The following is an 18,020-nucleotide window of genomic DNA, read 5'->3' on the forward strand; positions in this document are numbered from 1 at the left end:
TTACTTGAGCACCACTTTCAGTGCATACTACACACACACATTTGTATCAGAATGCTTACTGACCTGAATTGTGTTGTTCCTGAGGTAAAGCTGCCTGGATGCCAGGTTTGATGACTTGCTATTCTTGAATCTGAGAGGAGCTCAGGCAGGAAAGTCCCCCATGGTGACCCTGCCACAGTATCCGCTTTCCTCAGATCTGGGCCACCAGACTGGCCTTGTGTATTAGAGAATCTGAGGCTGCTATATACAGCATGGGTATATTTATGTTTGGCAGCTCTCATGTTTTCCTCCACACCCACGTTAACACTGTCTAATCATAGGTGAGGTCGCACGGGGCACACTGTGTGGCCAGTGTTTGACAGCTGGTTTCTGTGTGCGTGGAGATCACGATTATAATGAGACATTTAGTAAAATAAACTGAGAAATATACTGAAAAATATACCAAATATGGCACAAGCAGAAATGTATACTGGTGAAATGCTGTGTCTTCTTTTTAATACCTAAGATTTACCTGGCAAGTTCATAAGGAGTGACACATACCATGCCAGCTGTGTAATCCTTTTTGGAAAAGCAGGTGCTGTCAAGCAGGCTTAAGTTAAAGACCCAACACACAGCATGTTTGTGCTTTTATTCTGCTGCTCTTTCTCCACCCTTACTGTGAACACCAGTTACCACACCCACTCAAGTCTCTCCTCTTAAATTATTCATCTGAGTAATTGAAAACCACTGTGTATGGATTTTTTTTTAAGGCAAATGTAGATTTTTGTAAATATTCTCTAAGTTTGCAAACTGAAACTGCTCTAAAAATAAGACAAAAATAATATGTGGGTAACTTAAGAGTTCATAAATCGATTGCCTAGAAACTAAGAATACATACTTTCATTACAATAATGATCATTATTGTGTCTAGTACCTTACTTTTCTATCTATTCCTTCCTTTCCTCCTCACCAGGAACTGCTTTTCTGTTAACCAGTGAAACGTGCTCGCCCTCATGAGCCCAAATGTTCCAGAGCATCGATTTTTATTTTCTCCAAACAGCAGGTTACCCTCGTTTAGATGCTTGTGCAGTTTGCTAACTTTGATTTGCAGAAATCAGTTTGTACTTTTGCATTTAAATGAGTCCTTCTGTCAAAGTGAGAGATTGGCACATGCTGACTGTGTAGATATCACCTTAAAGTGGCAAAAAAAATATCCGCCTTTTAGTCTTTGTGTAGGTATTTTGTTCTAAACCGTTTTATTCACCATCATCTCCAGAGGTTGACTGACAGCATTTGACAAGATGTTGAGCGACGTCCAGGTTTCGGTGTGGACGTGGACGACAGTTTTGTCCACCTTTTCCTTTTTTCTTTTCGGGCAAATGGTACTCTGTAGTTATCAGTGGTTTTGCTGAATCACACCTCCGCACAGCACCTGCAGCTAATGAATCATTAACCAGGAACAGTAAGCGACTTTTAACATTGAATCCCACATCAAGTGTTTCATAATGCGACTGAATTAATTTGTTGTTTTAGGTTTGAAGGAGAAATGTTAAGGCCTGTCCCGAAATGCTTTCTTACTTCAACTAAAGGGGGAAAAAAAGTTACTTGTGAAGAATGCATCACTATTCTTCCAGCGATTGCTCGGATGTTTGTTTCTTCTGTGTGTATACCATTAGCTCTTCAGCTGAGTACTTTGAGGGCTATTCTGCTCAGACCAAGTGTAAGAGCCATCATGACAGTGAAGGCTGTAAGTGGTGGTTGGGAACAGGATAGAATCTAATAATGGACCCTGGACCACAGCGAGAGCTGAGGCCTCTTTATCGACATAAATCCCAAATGTGTCATAAAATCATAAATCAAAACTTCCATTATAGGCTTGGGTGGTATCTCTTTTTTCATACTTTGCTGACATTTCATAGGAGTATATTATATTTGTTGGGTGAAGCAACCGCAACTTTCTTGAGGCAGATGGTACACGCAGCTTTGCCCTTGCTGGCGGACAGATTTTTATCAACAGGATTAAATCTAAATGCTTCCATTGGGTTTTTTTTCTGTCTTTCACAGCTTGCTGAGCTCAGCTTCCTTGTTCCACCAGTAGAGACTGAGCTCTGTGCACTGCAATCCATGACCTAGGGCTGTGCGATATGACCAAAATCTCATATGCCAATATAAAACATCTCTATATAAACGATATAAATTTTCTGTAAATTCTGTGAATCTCGGGCAGCTCGACTTGCGTGAAGTGTTTCCAGCTGGGCGTCGTGTACCTGGAGTCAAGTGTTTTAACCGATGCATGAAACTATACATTTTTAGTCACAAGTTGTAATGCCCATCGTTTTCTTTGTATTTATTACACGGCGTGCTGCGGGGAAAAGCCTGCTCTAACGTTTGAGTCTAAGGTTTATTTTTTAGCACCTTTGCGTCTCATCCGTAAATACTCTGCATACTCTCTCACGTGATTCAGTTTATTTTGAAAAGGATCTGGAGCTTTATTGTGAAAGGTTTGTGTGGAATATAAACAAGCGGACACGCGATGCTGTTACCGTCATTGTTGCTAACAACAACTCATAAAAACAGGCGCTTGTCTGTCTGTAGTGTGGTTATATTAAATATAAGAGAAAGAGAGAACTTTAAGAAATTAATATAGCCACTACAGTGACCATCAGAACGATGAAAAATATTGCCTTAAACAGTTTATTTTGTGACTCCACGAAACAAACGATAGCGTAAAATGAAACGATAGATGTTTTTATATCGTCATCCGATATATATCACTATATCGAACAGCCCTACCATGATCCCAATACATCTCTATACCATTTCATTTATAGAGAGATGTATACTCCCTGATTTTCCTTATTTTGTGACCGTATTGAAAATTTCTACATCCCACAATACCCACAAAGCTTATTGTCTTGTTACATGTAGGCAGAGACGTTCTGGAAACAACGACTGTTTAAAGGAATATTTTGTTACAGCTATTCATCTTGTTTTTCCGAGGATTGGAAAGAAAACAGGATTTCCTTTTATTTAATACTCTGAATTTGGATTTGCTTTAACATCTTTCCTTTTTTTTTTCCCATCCCCAGCGGCAGTGCTGAAGTACGAGAACAACGTGATGAACATACGACAGTTCAACTGCTCACCTCACCCCTACTGGCTGCCCAACTTCATGGATGTTTTCACCTGGTCCTTGCCCTTTGTTGGTGAGAAAGGTGAGTGTGCATGCACTACATTCAGTTTCTTTTAGTAATGAGTGAAAGCAGTTCTTCTTTTCATTCTTGAATGGCGCTTGTCCTTCTGATTTTCATGAATTGCTATTGAAAACAGCCCGGCCTTGAGAAATATAGCGTGTACACTTTGTGCCGCAAAATCACTTTGCGGTTCATACATGGGATACTTAAAGCCAAAGATTTACAAGCCAGAAACGCGCTTGTATGCAGCGTTATAAATAAGTTAGAGGTAGAAGTTGGGACGAATGGGTTTGTTTTTTAACAAGGCACATACACTTAAGGATACATAAAAGGGAAAATTGGAGGAAAGTTGGAAAATAAGTGTGTTTTGAATGTTTTGTTTGATAGTTTCCAGCGGACTGGATAATCTAATAGCAATAGGAAACTTTTCCAGAGACAAAGACAGCAGATGCTCAATCTCTTTGATCTTAAGTGAAAGGATAGACAGTGGAGAGCCAATCTGGTTGGATTTAAGTCCTAATGCAAACACGAATCATTCAGAAATATGCTCCAACGTTGCACCATGTAGCACCCAATAAGCAACCAAAATTATGTATTGATTTCTAAATTCTTCTTGGAGCCAGTGTTTGTCTCCCTGCTTTCTTGATCAGAAGATAAACTCCAGCTTTTCTTGTCTTTCTTTGTTCTATTTGCTGATGAGCTGCAGCTCCTTGTCAAAGCAGGAGTATAATGAGCAGTTGTGAGCTCTATATATATATATATATATATATACATGTCTATATAAAGTAAATTGCAGATAAGTAGAAGTCCATGAAAGTTAGAAACTGCCAGACGTTGGCTGTGCTTGGCATTGTCGAGGTCTGGGTTGCTTTGAAGATTTACTCTGGTTAAGCTGTGACACATCTGTGTCAATTAATCACACATAAGTATGCCATTCCTGGCAGTCTCACGAGGTCACTGATCAGCACAGCTAACTGCATGTGTGTGTGTGGAAGAGTCAATCGAGTGAACCGGAGCAGCCCAGAGTTTCTCAGCGAAGTTTTTTATTAAATATGTGTGAGATGTTTTAAAGTATGCTTCTCTTTTCTTGTACAGTGACGGAGATGCTAGTGAACGTATTGAGCATTTGCTCCAATGATGAGCTGTCAACTGAAGAGGAGCTGGACGGTAAGCTGGTGGTTCAGTTTTCTCTGCACTTTGCCCCTGCTCCACTAGAGGGCGTATCAGACGTTCATTATTCAAAACCTCACACACACACAGACTCGTACTTAGTTTTTACATGTATGGTGTTCAGAATTTTACATGCAAAAACTATATATGCTTTAAAATATTAAACACAGAGGAACGTGACGTCTGAATGACTGAACTCGGCAGCTTGGAAATGATGACCTTAGATAATCCAGGAAATATGAAGACCCTTATAAAGTCTCAACATGTCTGTCAGTATTAAAACAAAAAAATCCTTTGAGGACAGTTTTTTGAAGTGTTGTTTTCTGCTAAGTTGCTTGGTTTATCTACGCTAGTGGTGAATCTGAGTCATCTGTTTGATACCAGCTTACAGCTTATGTACACGAGATGGCCAGTTTTCCTCTGCCTGCCCCACCTCTTACTGCCAAACAGGAAATGATCTCACCAGACCCCCTCCTCCCACCTCTCTTCCTCCTCTTTCTTTGTGTTTACTAATGGTCACAGTGTGCATCGGTAAACCCAGGATATGTGTCAGGATCTCAGCAGATTTCCACCATGTCTGAGCTCCTGCACATCTAAACGCAGCGTTTCCTTTAATCTACTGATCAGGGAGCTTAGATTGAGATTTGCACAGATCATGTGCAAGACCAAATGTTGTGGTTTATAATGATTTAGAAATATTTGGGGGGGGGGGTTTGTTACTTTTCCAGATTCACAAAGAGAACCTTTCTTGCTTCATTGTGCTGTTGAAGTTGTGATTGTAAATATCATTATAGAATGAACTGGTTTTACATGTGGCTCATTTTAAAAGCATTTCATATGAGAAAAGCTAAATTCTGATTATATCGATGAGGAAATTAGCACAACTCATGCACTCGGCCATTCCTAAACATTAGTAGCTGTCCTTTAACATCTTCATTTTCTACCAACTCATTCATGCTGATTTTAGCTGACCTCATTTCTTGCCACTGCTTGTTTCTTGTTTAGTTTCGCAGCCATTTCCATGCTTGTTTTATTTATTTATTTTAACTGTTTTGACATTTGAATTGTGTTATGTTTTCTTTCTCGCTCATGAGCTCCTTTTTTGTGCCGTTATGATTTCAGAAAATCCTTCCTATGACCCGCTCTTTATCTGCTATGGTTTCCATGGTTTTCAGTTGCCATTATGTTGATGTTTCCAACCTCACTACATATTTCATATCTTTTCTTCTCTCTCTCTCATTCTCTGTCTTTCCCATGATTATCTCATCTAATTTCTCTTTTTTATGTTTTCCAGAGTTTTGTGCTCAAGGCATCGCTTTTGTTTACACTCGTGCTTTCTTGCCTCTTATTTTGCCGTGCGCTCCCTCTCTTCCACCTCATTCATTCTGCAGCCATCCACTGATCTCTCTGTCCTTTCTCTTGTCTTCTCTTCTGGGGGTGTTTCATGAGAAGGACAGCTAATATATCCCCCCAAAAAAGGTACAAACACTAGCTGTACTGGTGTGTGCAGAGATGGACAGACTTTTGTTCAGTGCTTGCTCTCTGCATTTCAGAAGTCTGTAAACTAACACCTCTGTTTAAAGCACCTGCTAACACTTCTGCTGAGGCTAACTGTGGTTCTCAATTAAACCGAAAAATGGGTCAAAAGTGTTAACAGTTACCCACTCCTGTTTGAGGCCGGCCCAGAAAGGGGAAAAGGTGTTCAGGAGGGTCATGCCTTTTATCTAAATTGGTCTTTGTTGTACACAATAAATATATTCTGAAGAATGAGCAACCTGAGGATGGCAGGAATACTTTGAAACAGATCCTCACACTGTCAGCTGTGTCCCTTACCCAGCTTTACTCCATGCATCGACTTCATTTCTGTCCCTCGTACATTTTCCAAACTGGGCCTTTGGGACCTTGAAACTGTTATTTTGCAATAGGGGATCTCTTTAAAACAAAGTTTCCAGTCCAGGAAAAATCCCGTTAGTCTCCACCGCTAAAACACAGCACAGGAAAATTTAAAGAGCGTGCTTATCGAAACATGCTGAAAACACTTTGGACAAGGTCAGAGCCATTCAGTGATGGAGAACAGTGGCTTGTTTTAAAAAGGTTTAAGTGCTCTCTGGGCAAAATAATCTGTGAGAGTCAAAGGGACTGCAGCTCACAGTACGTAACACAGCCGCAGCATGAATGCACTGAATGCTGAGAATTACTCAGATGATGTGATGTGTTTATAGATGCAAACCATTTTCTGTAAACCGAACTTAAGACTCCAATAACAATGTGTTTGCATTGTATTCGTCTCCTGCACTGCTGGATAAACTAATAGTGGAGAGACGTGCTCTGTTTTGAGTAGACTCACTGAATTCGATGGTCTTTTAACGAGGATTTGGGGGATTAAAACAAACAGCACATAGACTATGCGGTGCATTGTACGCTCGACTTCCACAAGACGTGGTTGAGTTCAGATGAGTCACGGGTTGTAAGACTTTTTGCACTTTCTCAATGCAGGTGCCACAGCTTCTGCACGTAAGGAGGTCATCCGCAACAAGATCCGTGCCATTGGGAAGATGGCCAGGGTATTCTCTGTGCTCAGGTAAACACTTAACGCAACAACAACACTGTTTTTAAGCTCCATTTACACAGCCTTAGAGATCTGCGCTTGAATATATTATTAATAACTTATTAAAGTAATAAATATGTTACTTTAATATTTCATGTTACAATTGATTTCTGACTTTTGTTTTGTTTTTTTTGTTGCTAACTTAGTAACATGGTTATGTAGTTATATGACAGCCCAAAACCCATATTTTTGATGTTTTTCTAAATAAATAAAAACATCTCTACCGTGTAAATAAATAAAATGTTGCTCTGTTAATATTTCAGAGAGGAGAGTGAGAGCGTGCTGACGCTGAAGGGTCTGACGCCCACAGGCATGCTACCAAGCGGAGTGCTGTCCGGAGGCAAAGAGAAGCTGCAGAATGGTAAGTGTGTCACAGAGACCCCCCACCACCAGTGGATTCTCACACCAACACGTTTTCCCCTTACACAGCAGAACTCTCAACAAAGTGCAAGCTTAGTGTTTAGTGTTTACAGAATACTGCAAATACAGAGTCCTTCACTTTTCTCCTCATTAACTGTACTGGAATTTCAAAATGTTAGCATAGTTAAATGTTTCTGAGAGTGTCAGTCTTTTTTTATGTTTAGTTTAATTGTTACTAAACAGCAACAGTTGCTCCTTGTAGTTTTTATCTCCCTAAACAATGACAAACACATTCAGCAGATTTTTATTTATTTTTTAAAATTTTTTTGTGTCCATGTGTCCCCTCTGATCTGTACGGAGCCCCGCAGGGGACATGGGAGAAAAAAAAAATTTAAGACTGACTCTTGACGCAAAACAACTCGGATCTCGCAAAACAAACTGGATCTCGCAAAACTCGGGATCTCGCAAAACTTTTGCAGAGCAATATCTCGCAACGGAGATCTCGCAAACAACTCGGGATCTCGCAAAACAAACTCGGGATCTCGCAAAACAAACTCGGGATCTCGCAAAACAAACTCGGGATCTCGCAAAACAAACTCGGGATCTCGAAATTCTCGCAAAACAAACTCGGGATCTCGTTAGCTCAAAGCTAACGGGAGGTCGAAACCTACTACAGCCGGGAGGAACACTGCTTTCCCGGCACATCGTGCCTCGACCTCCCGGTCGGCTTCAAACCGGCGTCCGAAGAATGCGGCTAAAACTTTTGCGAGATCCCGAGTTTGTTTTGCGAGATCTCGCAAAACTTTTGCGAGATTTCGCAAAAGTCCGTCTTAATTTATTTATTTTTCTCTCATGTCTCCTGCGGGGCTCCGTAGATCTGGCATTAATACGCTCTCTTCCCGTCCTATTCTTTCACTGTATTCCACTGGGTTTATCTCAAATATTACCTGTATCTTTTTCTTTCTCCTTTCTCCCTAGAAACTGCAGGTATAATCAATTGTGCAAGTATTCCATTGTGTGTTGTTATTTTTTTCTTTGTGGGAAAAGATAAGAGTTCAGTTCACTCTTTCTCATGTGAAATTTCAAATGCTCCCTCAATGAGTTTGGCAAGCTGCCGCAGCAAGGAGATGAAGGCTTTTTTGGAATCACCTTTACGCACGCTTTAATTGGATACAAACGTTTACAGCGCTGATCAGATCTGAGCGCTAGCAGAGAATCTCAGCAGTGCTCTGTCAGAATAGACTCAGGTCTCTGTGAATCAAGGGATAAAACTGTATCGACACTAATAAGTGTAGAAAAAGGGATAGCTGCCATCTGCCTTGTCATTCACCAAGTAAAGCAGAAATCCGGTAGACTTCCCTCTCCTCGCACAGGTTCTCACCCTACATCAGCTAGCACTTTCCTGAATACACAAAAACATCTGTAGCATAGTGTTAGTAACCTTTAAATAATGATGATAATAATAAATGTTTAATCATGCTGTACAGTATGGTGTACAGTACTTTAGCACACTTAATCATCAATACTTCATTACCTACCTACCAGCATTACCTACTTAGCTACTGGTCATACCACACTAAGGTAGCAGCAGTCGTGCAGGTCTATGGATCTCAGTAAGATTGTGTTTTATTGCTTAATAACACCCCTTTTCGTTTCTAATGTATAAAATCTTATTGAAATCGTGGAAGACTTTACTAAAGAACCACTTGAACATATTACATAACACCGTGTTCATCAACTTAGTGCGCACGTGTCCTTAGACGTGAGTCTGTCAGAAATCAAAGAGCCTCTGACTAAAGCTGTCAGTTTTGCATATCTCTGTTAGGAAGGATGCAATTATCCTGAAAGCATAGCATTCTTTCACAGTCATTTTCAGCATCTCTACTGAGCTTTTAAACCAACATTAAAGTGGACCTATCATGCTCATTTCCAATATCAGGGGTTTTTTTCAGGGGTTTTTTTTTTCTGGGAATCAACTAAAGTAGCTCTGCATGATTCATTTTTATCATCATTTATCTTATGCTGGGCCGTGTTGCTGCCCATTAGCACATGCCCTGTCTGAAAAGAGCTGCTTGAATAGCAGGTGGGTGGGGCTTCTGTGTTATCAGCCGGGGGAATATCTGACTCTGACCTCATTATTTGGAACTTTGACCATGTCTGATATGCCCGTCCAGCATTGGAAAACAAGGGAAAGCATCATGGGTCCCCTTTAAGTTTCAAACAGGTGTTTCTGCCGATGGCCTACATGACAATAGTGCTCTTAAGGATTAGTGTATACATTATATAAGTTCAGAGGGATTTGTTTTTGAAGCAGCTGACACTAAAGAGAACTGCGGTGAAGGTAGAGCGATGTTCAGAGATTCCTGTTACGACATTGGTAGAATCACACTGCTGCCCTTAGCACATCAGTGTGCTTCTACTCTAATGTTGACTCCATCAGTCATACTCTTTAAAGTCTCATGCTATTGTGCCCTTTTTTTAAGTATGTAGTCTTTAGTAGAATTTAGTCATTACTTTGTTGTCACCCTCGCCCCATCTTTGTTAAAGTTGACTCTGCAAAGTTTTATCGTGTGTTCACTTATTATCTCGAGGATGACTGTAATTGATTGGTAAGTGGCTGAAAGGTTTCCTCCCCTCACGCGTCGCAGAAGTAAGCCAGCACTTTTGATATTTATTATCAAAAGATGCTAATCCCGCAGCTGCAGATGCTACTTCATGTTGCACACAACACAACGCTAACGACGCTCCATGTTTCTGTTGTACTTCGAGCTTTACATTAACAGTTCAGTCACGGCCAGAAAGCTCACACCTGCACGCGCACTTAAGTCCTCTCTCTGTTTTCCATTTGTCTCGTTTCGAAATGTACTCTTTTCTTTGCGTAACAGGAACACCTAATGCATCTGCAACTTGCTAAAATTGCTGTCGATGTTCATTCTTGCAGTTTCCATTTTATCTGTCACACATTCAGACCTTTTGTCAAACACATTCAAAGTACCTCAAACATGCAATCCTCTCCATGAGGTTTGCTGCTACATACGTGTATCGCCTTCCCTTTACAGATCTGGAACTAAGGCTCATCCTCTCCCCTCCTCCCCCCTCTTTCACCGTTTCCCCTGTTTGCTAACATCCACATGTCCTCTGTCATAAAATGTGGAGATGATTTTTAACCTGTGTTGTCGGCATTGGCTGTCTTTGCTGCTCATTGACTTGTTCCTGGGACAAAATGAACTCTCCTGCTCACTTCTCTCATTCATTTTGCAACCTCCCTCTTCTTCTCTTCAGCTACTATTGAAGCTATTGAGGCTGACGAAGGTAAATGGGTCTGGCTGCCCTCTTCTGTTGCTTCTCATGGCAATAGACAGGGGGCTGTGCTGGGTTTTCATCCATCTCGCTGGTGCTTGAATAGAGTGTGTTGGGTGTTTGGGCTAACAAATTGTGGCATAGTATTAACGGAGAAAAAGAAGTAAGTAAATTAGGAAATCCTGTGGTCACATGTTTGAAAGGGGAATGTCTTTCATAGCACAGATTTTATAATCACAAAGGTCATCTGTGATTTTGAGTGAGTGCAAAGCAAATTACACCTCGCGGTCTTCCTCGGAAATCAGCGCTAATGTAGGCCACAATCGGTTCATCCACAAAAACTCCTGCGTTAAGGATCTTCTCTGTTAGAAGTTAAAATAATCTGCATAAAACATCAAGATAAAGAGAAAATGCACATTCACACGTATATAATGTAGGAGGTGGGTATCATCAGGTCATCTGGCAGCTTTACCAAGCCTTCAGCCTATCCAGAGGGATAGACTGGACCAGCATCCTTAAAGGTCCTGAAAACCTAAAGTTTTGAGGGGTTATGTGATGCACACAAGCCAATAAAATCCTTCATTTTTAATTCATAGAAAGCTGCTTCTTAATTAATGTTGAAAAGTGCAGTATTGTGCAAAGGTCTTGAGCCGTGGCCCATTTTATATTGTTTTTGTATCGTTTCGGCAAAGAGCCAGACTATGTTTGGCAATTTTTAAGGTGGTCTGGAGCAATACTTTTCCAGGCACTCCATTTTTAGAATTAGTACCGCTGAGCTATGAATCTTTCAAGTGTAAAAAGACACCCGACGAAAGGGATGAACCAGTGTTGTGTCTACACATAACAGACAACTTATTTAAAAGCCTATTTTAAATTGTATCTTTAGGCACGTTGTTACTAGCAGCTTATCACAGAAACACACGAGATGAGTTTCAGAGCTGTTATCCAAACAACTTGGTATCTCTCACATGGTTTGCCCTTAAAAAAAATTGATAAAACTGGACAAACAAGCGGTAAATCAAGACTTTTGCACGTATTAGATCTGGCATGAACTTTTCCTAAACAAGCCTTAACTACTTCAGACCAATAGGAGAAGCACAAAGGTTATATCGCCATCACGGGTTCTGAATTTGGCCTTTCCCAAAAGCACAGGTGCTAATGTTGTGGTACTGGTACCAGTATTTTTCCACAGCAAATGTGTGCAGCAGATCTAGAATAAGGCACCATGTAAGTGAAAAATAACCCCACCTTCCTGATTAAGGTTTTCACGACCTTAAAGAGGAAGTAGGTCCTGTCGAGTTATCGGTAGAGTTCACCTTGACAGGATATTGAATATCATTTTGAAGTAACACTTTATTTCCTAATGGAATATATTCCTAATGTTACCGAGGGTAATACTTTATGTGGTAAACTGCACTTGTTCTCTTATCTGCGGATTGAATGAACTTTTCCAGAGGAAGGTACTTCAATGAAATCCCTCATCATAGTTTAAATGATTAATGCAATGCTCTTATCATAGTAGACAGCACGCTCCCCCTCTGCTCTGCCCTCACACAATACAATGAAGTCTTGCTATGAAAGCTCTTGATGGTTTTCCCCTTTGAAACAGCTGAAGCAGTTGTGCATTGTTGTTGCTGTTTTATTTATGTAACACCTTCCTTAGAGCTGAATCTGAATTGGTAGACGCTCCACAGGAGGCTTTGAAATCCAAATTGGACGCTCCCTAAAATCTGCTTTACTTGCATCGCCTTTGGCGCAAGAACAACCTCAACTGCGAGCTAAATAGTAGTATGCCAGCTGCTATTTACATTGAAATTGTCCAGTACTTCCTCTTTAGCCCCATAGAGGACAGTCCATTGTAGTGTCCAGACTCTTCTCTGCTTCTCTCTCCATGTGGATCCTCTGTGGCCCTGCTGTGTCGTGTTCTTTCCTCTGAGCTGCTAATAACCTGTGTCTGACCTGTGCTATGCAGCAACACAACTACGCTACCCATCACACCGTCCTCTCCACAATCCCCAATTTGTCCTCTTAAATCAAATCCCCTCCTCCCCTTGTCACACCCCCATTCTAGTAAGAAGGGTTTTCTTATTTACAACCATAGTATTAATCACCCTCAGTCTGTATGAAAGGTGGAAGTAACAAAATGTTTTTTAAAAAGTGCTGAAATAGAACTCAAGCTGAATATTGGAACGATTCGTTCTTGTAATACTTAAAGTATCCATCGACTTGAATGAAACAGCCTTGAATTGCTGGATTTATTCATGTCATTGGTGTTTCTTTGCATATTTAAAGGGTTTTATCTCCATTATTCAGTTTAGTTCACTCAGTTTTGTATCATATTGCGACTTCCACCCATCATAACCTCCAGTCAACCTTCAATTGCTGCATGCTTCAAGCAGACTAAACAAGTCGTTAGCACCCCAAGTTCCTTTGATAGTGTCTTTGTACGTGAGCTCAGTCTCAACGTGGTTTCTATTTTGTGGAAGTGAATGTCTCAGTGGGCTCCACTCTAGTGTTTCTTTTTCTCCTCCCTTTATTCTTTTCTTGTCTCTTTGATCATTTCTCCCCCTTCCCTTTTGTCGTTACAAAAGCTGTGTTGTGATGGGGTGACCTGGATGTTTGGGGTCTTCAGGTGTTCCGCGATACGGCTGCGTTGAGATTTTGGTTAATATCGGTCACATTCTTAACTTTTAACATGCGCAAAAAAGCATGACAAGATGGCCACGAGATGGTCTGCTATCACGGATATTGTTGGCACAGTGAAAACCTGTCGACCCTGATGTCAGGAAGTGCCCTTTGTAGAGTTAGAAGGAGTATGTAATCGTTTCATCTGTCAAGCGGCATTATCACATAAGTTATATCCGTGTGTTGTCACATTATCAAATTGCTTAAATACTTTCATATTGCGTTCATGCCTTATTAAACCATTAATCGTTTAAAATGCTGCACGACAAATACTGTTTTCCATGAAAAACACAAACAAGTAACAGTGGTTGAAGACTTTGTCTGGCCTCATGAATAGCAAAGATTCTTCTCACTTCATTCATCTTCAACCCAAAGAAAGTTAAACTTTTAGAATTTTTTATTTCCTGGGTGGAGTCACAAGAGAAGATTCATAACACTCGTGATTCTCAGTCACAGCTAGCTACTTCAGCTTAACACCCAGCAAAGCACTAATGTGCACAAACTTTGACCTGCCTGGTATCCACTTATAACTCATAGAAATTATTAATAGAAACCAAAAAAACAAAATTTTGTACTAGCCTGTAAACATTCCTTTGGTAGTCTCCTTTGATTGCCTCGCTTTTGGTTCCACGCTCAAGGGGCGGAAGTTTAACGCTTTACAGTCGGCTCCATAGTGTAGTGGTTAACACATTTGCCAAACGTGCAAAAGATGCATGGTTCTAGTCAGGAGGAGATTATCGAAATCCCTTGAAGAGTTGTATCAAAAAGGACAGCTTGGATAGAAATATGAGGATATTGACACTTTGCAAACAAGGTAGCAGCCAAAAGAAACTTTGTTTCTTGTTACTAAGCTAAGCTAACCTAACCAGATTTAATGGGCAGGATGTTTTTTTTTTTTGTTTTTTTTTTAAATCTTCTCATGTGACCCCACCCAAGGAAGCAAGTATTTCTGTTTTCCAAACCTACAAGTGTGTCTGGAGAGATCGACGCCATGCACTTATCATATCAGAGATCGCCTTTAGATATTCAGTTTTCATGGATTAAATGTAACTGAACTAGCCAGCAGCTCATCAGGTGATCAGGTGCAGTCTCTGTTGTCATTTTCTCAGTAAAACTATTTTTTTTCTCTCACAATTTCAAGAGCAAAGCAAATATAATCAAATTTGGTGATTCACGGGTGAATGTGAGCGTGACCCCCACCCCTTCCACCCCCATTCTTTTAATCATTTAAACTCTACACCATATAAAATCACTCCTAACTCTCTTCCCCCCCCCCCCCCCCCCCCCCTGTTTTATACACTTACACCCCACCCCAAAAAAAAACCCCCCCCACACCCCCCCCCTACCCTTATTTCCTGCATCTCAACAGCAATCAAAGGCTTCTCGCCTCAGCACAAGATCACTAGCTTCGAAGAGGCCAAGGGCCTGGACCGCATCAACGAGAGGATGCCTCCGCGGCGAGACGCCCTGCCTTCTGACGCCAGCCTCAACTCTCTCAACAAGGCCCTGTCCTCGGAGACCAACGGCACAGACGCCAAGGGGAGCACCAGCAGCGGCAGCAACATCCAGTGAAGGCCCAGCAGCAAGGCACCACCTTGGCCGACGGGGCTGCCTCGCCCCCCAGCCTCATCGCGACCCGCCACCACAGAAAAGGGGCAGAGGGTGAAGGTGTGGGATGGAGGAGGAGAAGGAGTGTTGGAATGTGGAGGGGGGAGGCATCTATGGCTCATAACGGGGGGACATCTCACTTGCTAGTCTTTGGATATGCCTTCAAAATATTAGTTCATAGTCAAATCTGCTAAGTTATTGCCAGGTCACATTTCTCAAGGGTCAGGCCGTAACCGCGCTTGATTCACCTCCACACCACAGTATGTCAGAGAGGGAGAGAACGATGGGGGAGAGAAAGAGAGATCGAGATCTTAAAGGTGATTCAGTTTCTTGTTTTTCTTGTTTTTTCCCTTTCTTGAAAGACCCTTGCTCATTTACACCGAAACGGAAAGTCGTTTAACTTCTTACTAACTATCGTACGTTTACAAAAATACAGCACTAAAAAGGACAGAACATGAGATAATGTTTTTAACATATAAGGGTGTACAAACTAAATAAGGACTATTTATTGATAACTTTTTGTTTTGCTACTCTTATAAAATAGCTCTGAAATTAATTAGGCAGTCTTAAAAAAAAAAAGAATGTTGCAATGTTGTGGAAATGCCAAATAATGGAACGTTTTATGGTTTTGTACATATTATGCTTACCTCAGGTTCTTTTGGTGTGTGCTTTGACCTGATTTTTCTGTATAATGGCTAAATAACTCAGTAATGAATACCTATTTTCTTGAGTTTCATAACTGGAATTTACACTTAACCTATCTATCATTTGCAGATATGTTTATTTTTTGTCTCTTTTGGAAGGGGGGAGGGGGGGGAGGGTAGATTTATTGTGGCTTGCTGGAAATGAGTGTTATTTTTTTTTCTCTTTTTAAGTATTGCGAACAAAGTAAAAATAGAGAAACTATATTGTGTAAAAAAGAAAAGGAAAAAAGAATACAATAAAGTGTCTGCCTATGCATGTTTTATAAAAAAAAAAATCAAACAAAAGGAAATAGAACATCTGAAAACTTTGGCTGTGGAGGCCTGTTTTGAAATATATTGCGCTTTAGTGAACATATACTGGAAACGTATAACTGCATACTTTCAATTAACACCATGATGCTCTATGCCTTCTTTTTTTGTAATTGAAGCATTTAATTATCTATGATGGATGAGAAATGAAATTTTTAACCTGCGCTTGTAAGTGCACACAGTCCAATTAAGCATGTTTGACAATTCTTGTGAGGTGTGTGGTTACATGTGGAACTCCAAAATGCATGATTAGCTGTTTGTGTCATATAACAGGTGAATCGGTTTTGTTTTGTTTTTGTAAATGTGCCACAGAAAGTGTAATTTGATTATTATTATTATGACTATTATTTGGACCTCTGCTTTGTATATCAGTTACAGGTTTGATACTGCTCAATACTTTAAGATGAAACGAGGAAAAAACAAACTTAGATCTTTTTTAAGAACTGCTTTAAGTGCCCAAGTAATTCACTACACGACATGAAGCCTTGCTTTTGTAATTTAACTTCAAAACTGTTGGCAGATGAGGCATGCACTTGCAACTATGAAAAGTATTTTATATAACTGTTCAATAAAAATGTGCATGAATTTCAACTTGAAATGAACCTGAATCTCCTGTGTGTGTGGTGAATGTGTGCGTGAGACCGCAGGTCGGCCTGCAAGTCGTCCCGCAGTGGATTTCAAATGCGGTGTGATCAGGTGTGTGTTTTGCGGAGAGATTACAGGAAGCCCACTCATGTTCTGTGTAATTTTAAACCTGTGAGGAAACCAAAGACGGTAGAGGTGTGGTATTTAATTTGCAGCTCAGGGTTCAGGAAGGGAAAAGCGCCTGAAAACCGATAGAAGTCATCGTCATATATGGTTTCATACGAGTTCAGTGTGATTCTCCTCTACAGCTCCAGTCAAACACAGCTTGGCTCAAAGCGCTGCAGTATGTAAATAGGAAATTGCTACTTGGCAGTTCCTCAGCAAAGGTGTTTCCTCTTTATCAACCTCAGTGACTTCTTTGATTAAACTCGGGAGGCTAAGCTCAAACATAATCACTGTGCATAATCACACTTGTTTGTGAGAACAGGGATCTGCAGCCTTGTTTCTTTTTTAAATACATGCAACTGCCACTTTATTAGCTACGCCCGAGTTGGACCCTGAGGTGTTGAAAACATTCCTCAGATAGATGTGACAGCATGGCTGCACATCCATGATGCGGCTCTCTGGTTTGCGCCACATCTCAGAGGTGCCCTTCTGGATTGAGATCTGGTGACTGGAGGCCATTCGAGTAGAACGAACTCGCTGTCACGTTCAAAAGAAGTTTGAGATGACCTGAGAAGGAAGCCGTCAAAGGATGGGTGCGCTTTAATTAAAGAGATCGACATGGTAAGCAACAGGTAGGCTTGTGACTTTTAAACAATGAGGGAATTGATACAAAGGGGCCCAATGTCAATATTTCAAACACATTACACCACCAGCAACCTGAACTGCTCATACAAGTCAGGATGGAGCCATGCTTTTATGCTGCCTATGCCAAATTCTGATCCTTGCATCCAAATGCAGCATGAGCTCGAGACGACACTTTGCAGTAGCAGTTCTTAGCTGATGGGAGTGATGTTCTGCATACCTTTCTTGTAACAAGTGGTTATATATTGGCAATAGTGCTGCCTTCCTGTCAGCTAGAAGAAGCCTGGTCATTCCCCTCTGACCTCTGGAGTCAACAAGATATCTCCACCCAACTGCTAACTGCATATTTTCTCTTTTTAGGCCGCTTTCCTTAAACACTAGAGATGGTTGTGTGGGAAAGTCCCAAACAGCAGTTTCTTAAATACTCATACCAACCAGCCTGCCAAGGACAAACACATTAAATTAAACAAACACTTCAATCACTTTTCTTCCTCATTCTGATGATTGATTTGAAGTCCAGTGAGTCATTGTGAGCATGTCAACAGGTCTAAAGGCACTGAGCTGCTGCCACGTGATTGGCTGATTACACATTTGTATTGACGAGGAACTGAATAGGTGTACCGAATGAAGTGATCGGTGTGTGCATGTACATTAGGTTGCAGTTGAAGTTTACATTTAATTTTGGAAAGGTCAGGCTTTCTGAAAATGTGT

At 40.8% G+C, this 18,020-nt stretch overlaps 1 protein-coding gene across 4 annotated transcripts in view; it reads left to right on the forward strand.

The window, feature by feature from the left end:
- LOC102308074 (serine/threonine-protein phosphatase 2B catalytic subunit alpha isoform) overlaps positions 1-16,508 on the forward strand; it is a 75,126-nt gene extending 58,618 nt beyond the window's left edge. The window contains exons 9-15 of one of the 4 annotated variants that reach the window (XM_005927711.3): positions 3,069-3,194; positions 4,269-4,340; positions 6,840-6,924; positions 7,215-7,312; positions 8,290-8,298; positions 10,594-10,623; positions 14,666-16,508. In XM_005927711.3, the coding sequence (XP_005927773.1) occupies positions 3,069-3,194; positions 4,269-4,340; positions 6,840-6,924; positions 7,215-7,312; positions 8,290-8,298; positions 10,594-10,623; positions 14,666-14,868 (623 nt within the window). In that variant the 3' untranslated portion in view covers positions 14,869-16,508. Of the gene's footprint in view, positions 1-3,068; positions 3,195-4,268; positions 4,341-5,795; positions 6,791-6,839; positions 6,925-7,214; positions 7,313-8,289; positions 8,299-10,593; positions 10,624-14,665 lie in introns of those variants that run through there. The other 3 variants (XM_005927712.3, XM_005927713.3, XM_005927714.3) reach the window with 3 other exon arrangements.
- The last annotated feature ends 1,512 nt before the right edge of the window (positions 16,509-18,020 follow it).

Source organism: Haplochromis burtoni, unplaced genomic scaffold, assembly GCF_018398535.1.
Source record: "Haplochromis burtoni strain Fernald_Lab_line unplaced genomic scaffold, NCSU_Asbu1 Contig_102, whole genome shotgun sequence".
NCBI classification, from domain to species: domain Eukaryota; kingdom Metazoa; phylum Chordata; class Actinopteri; order Cichliformes; family Cichlidae; genus Haplochromis; species Haplochromis burtoni.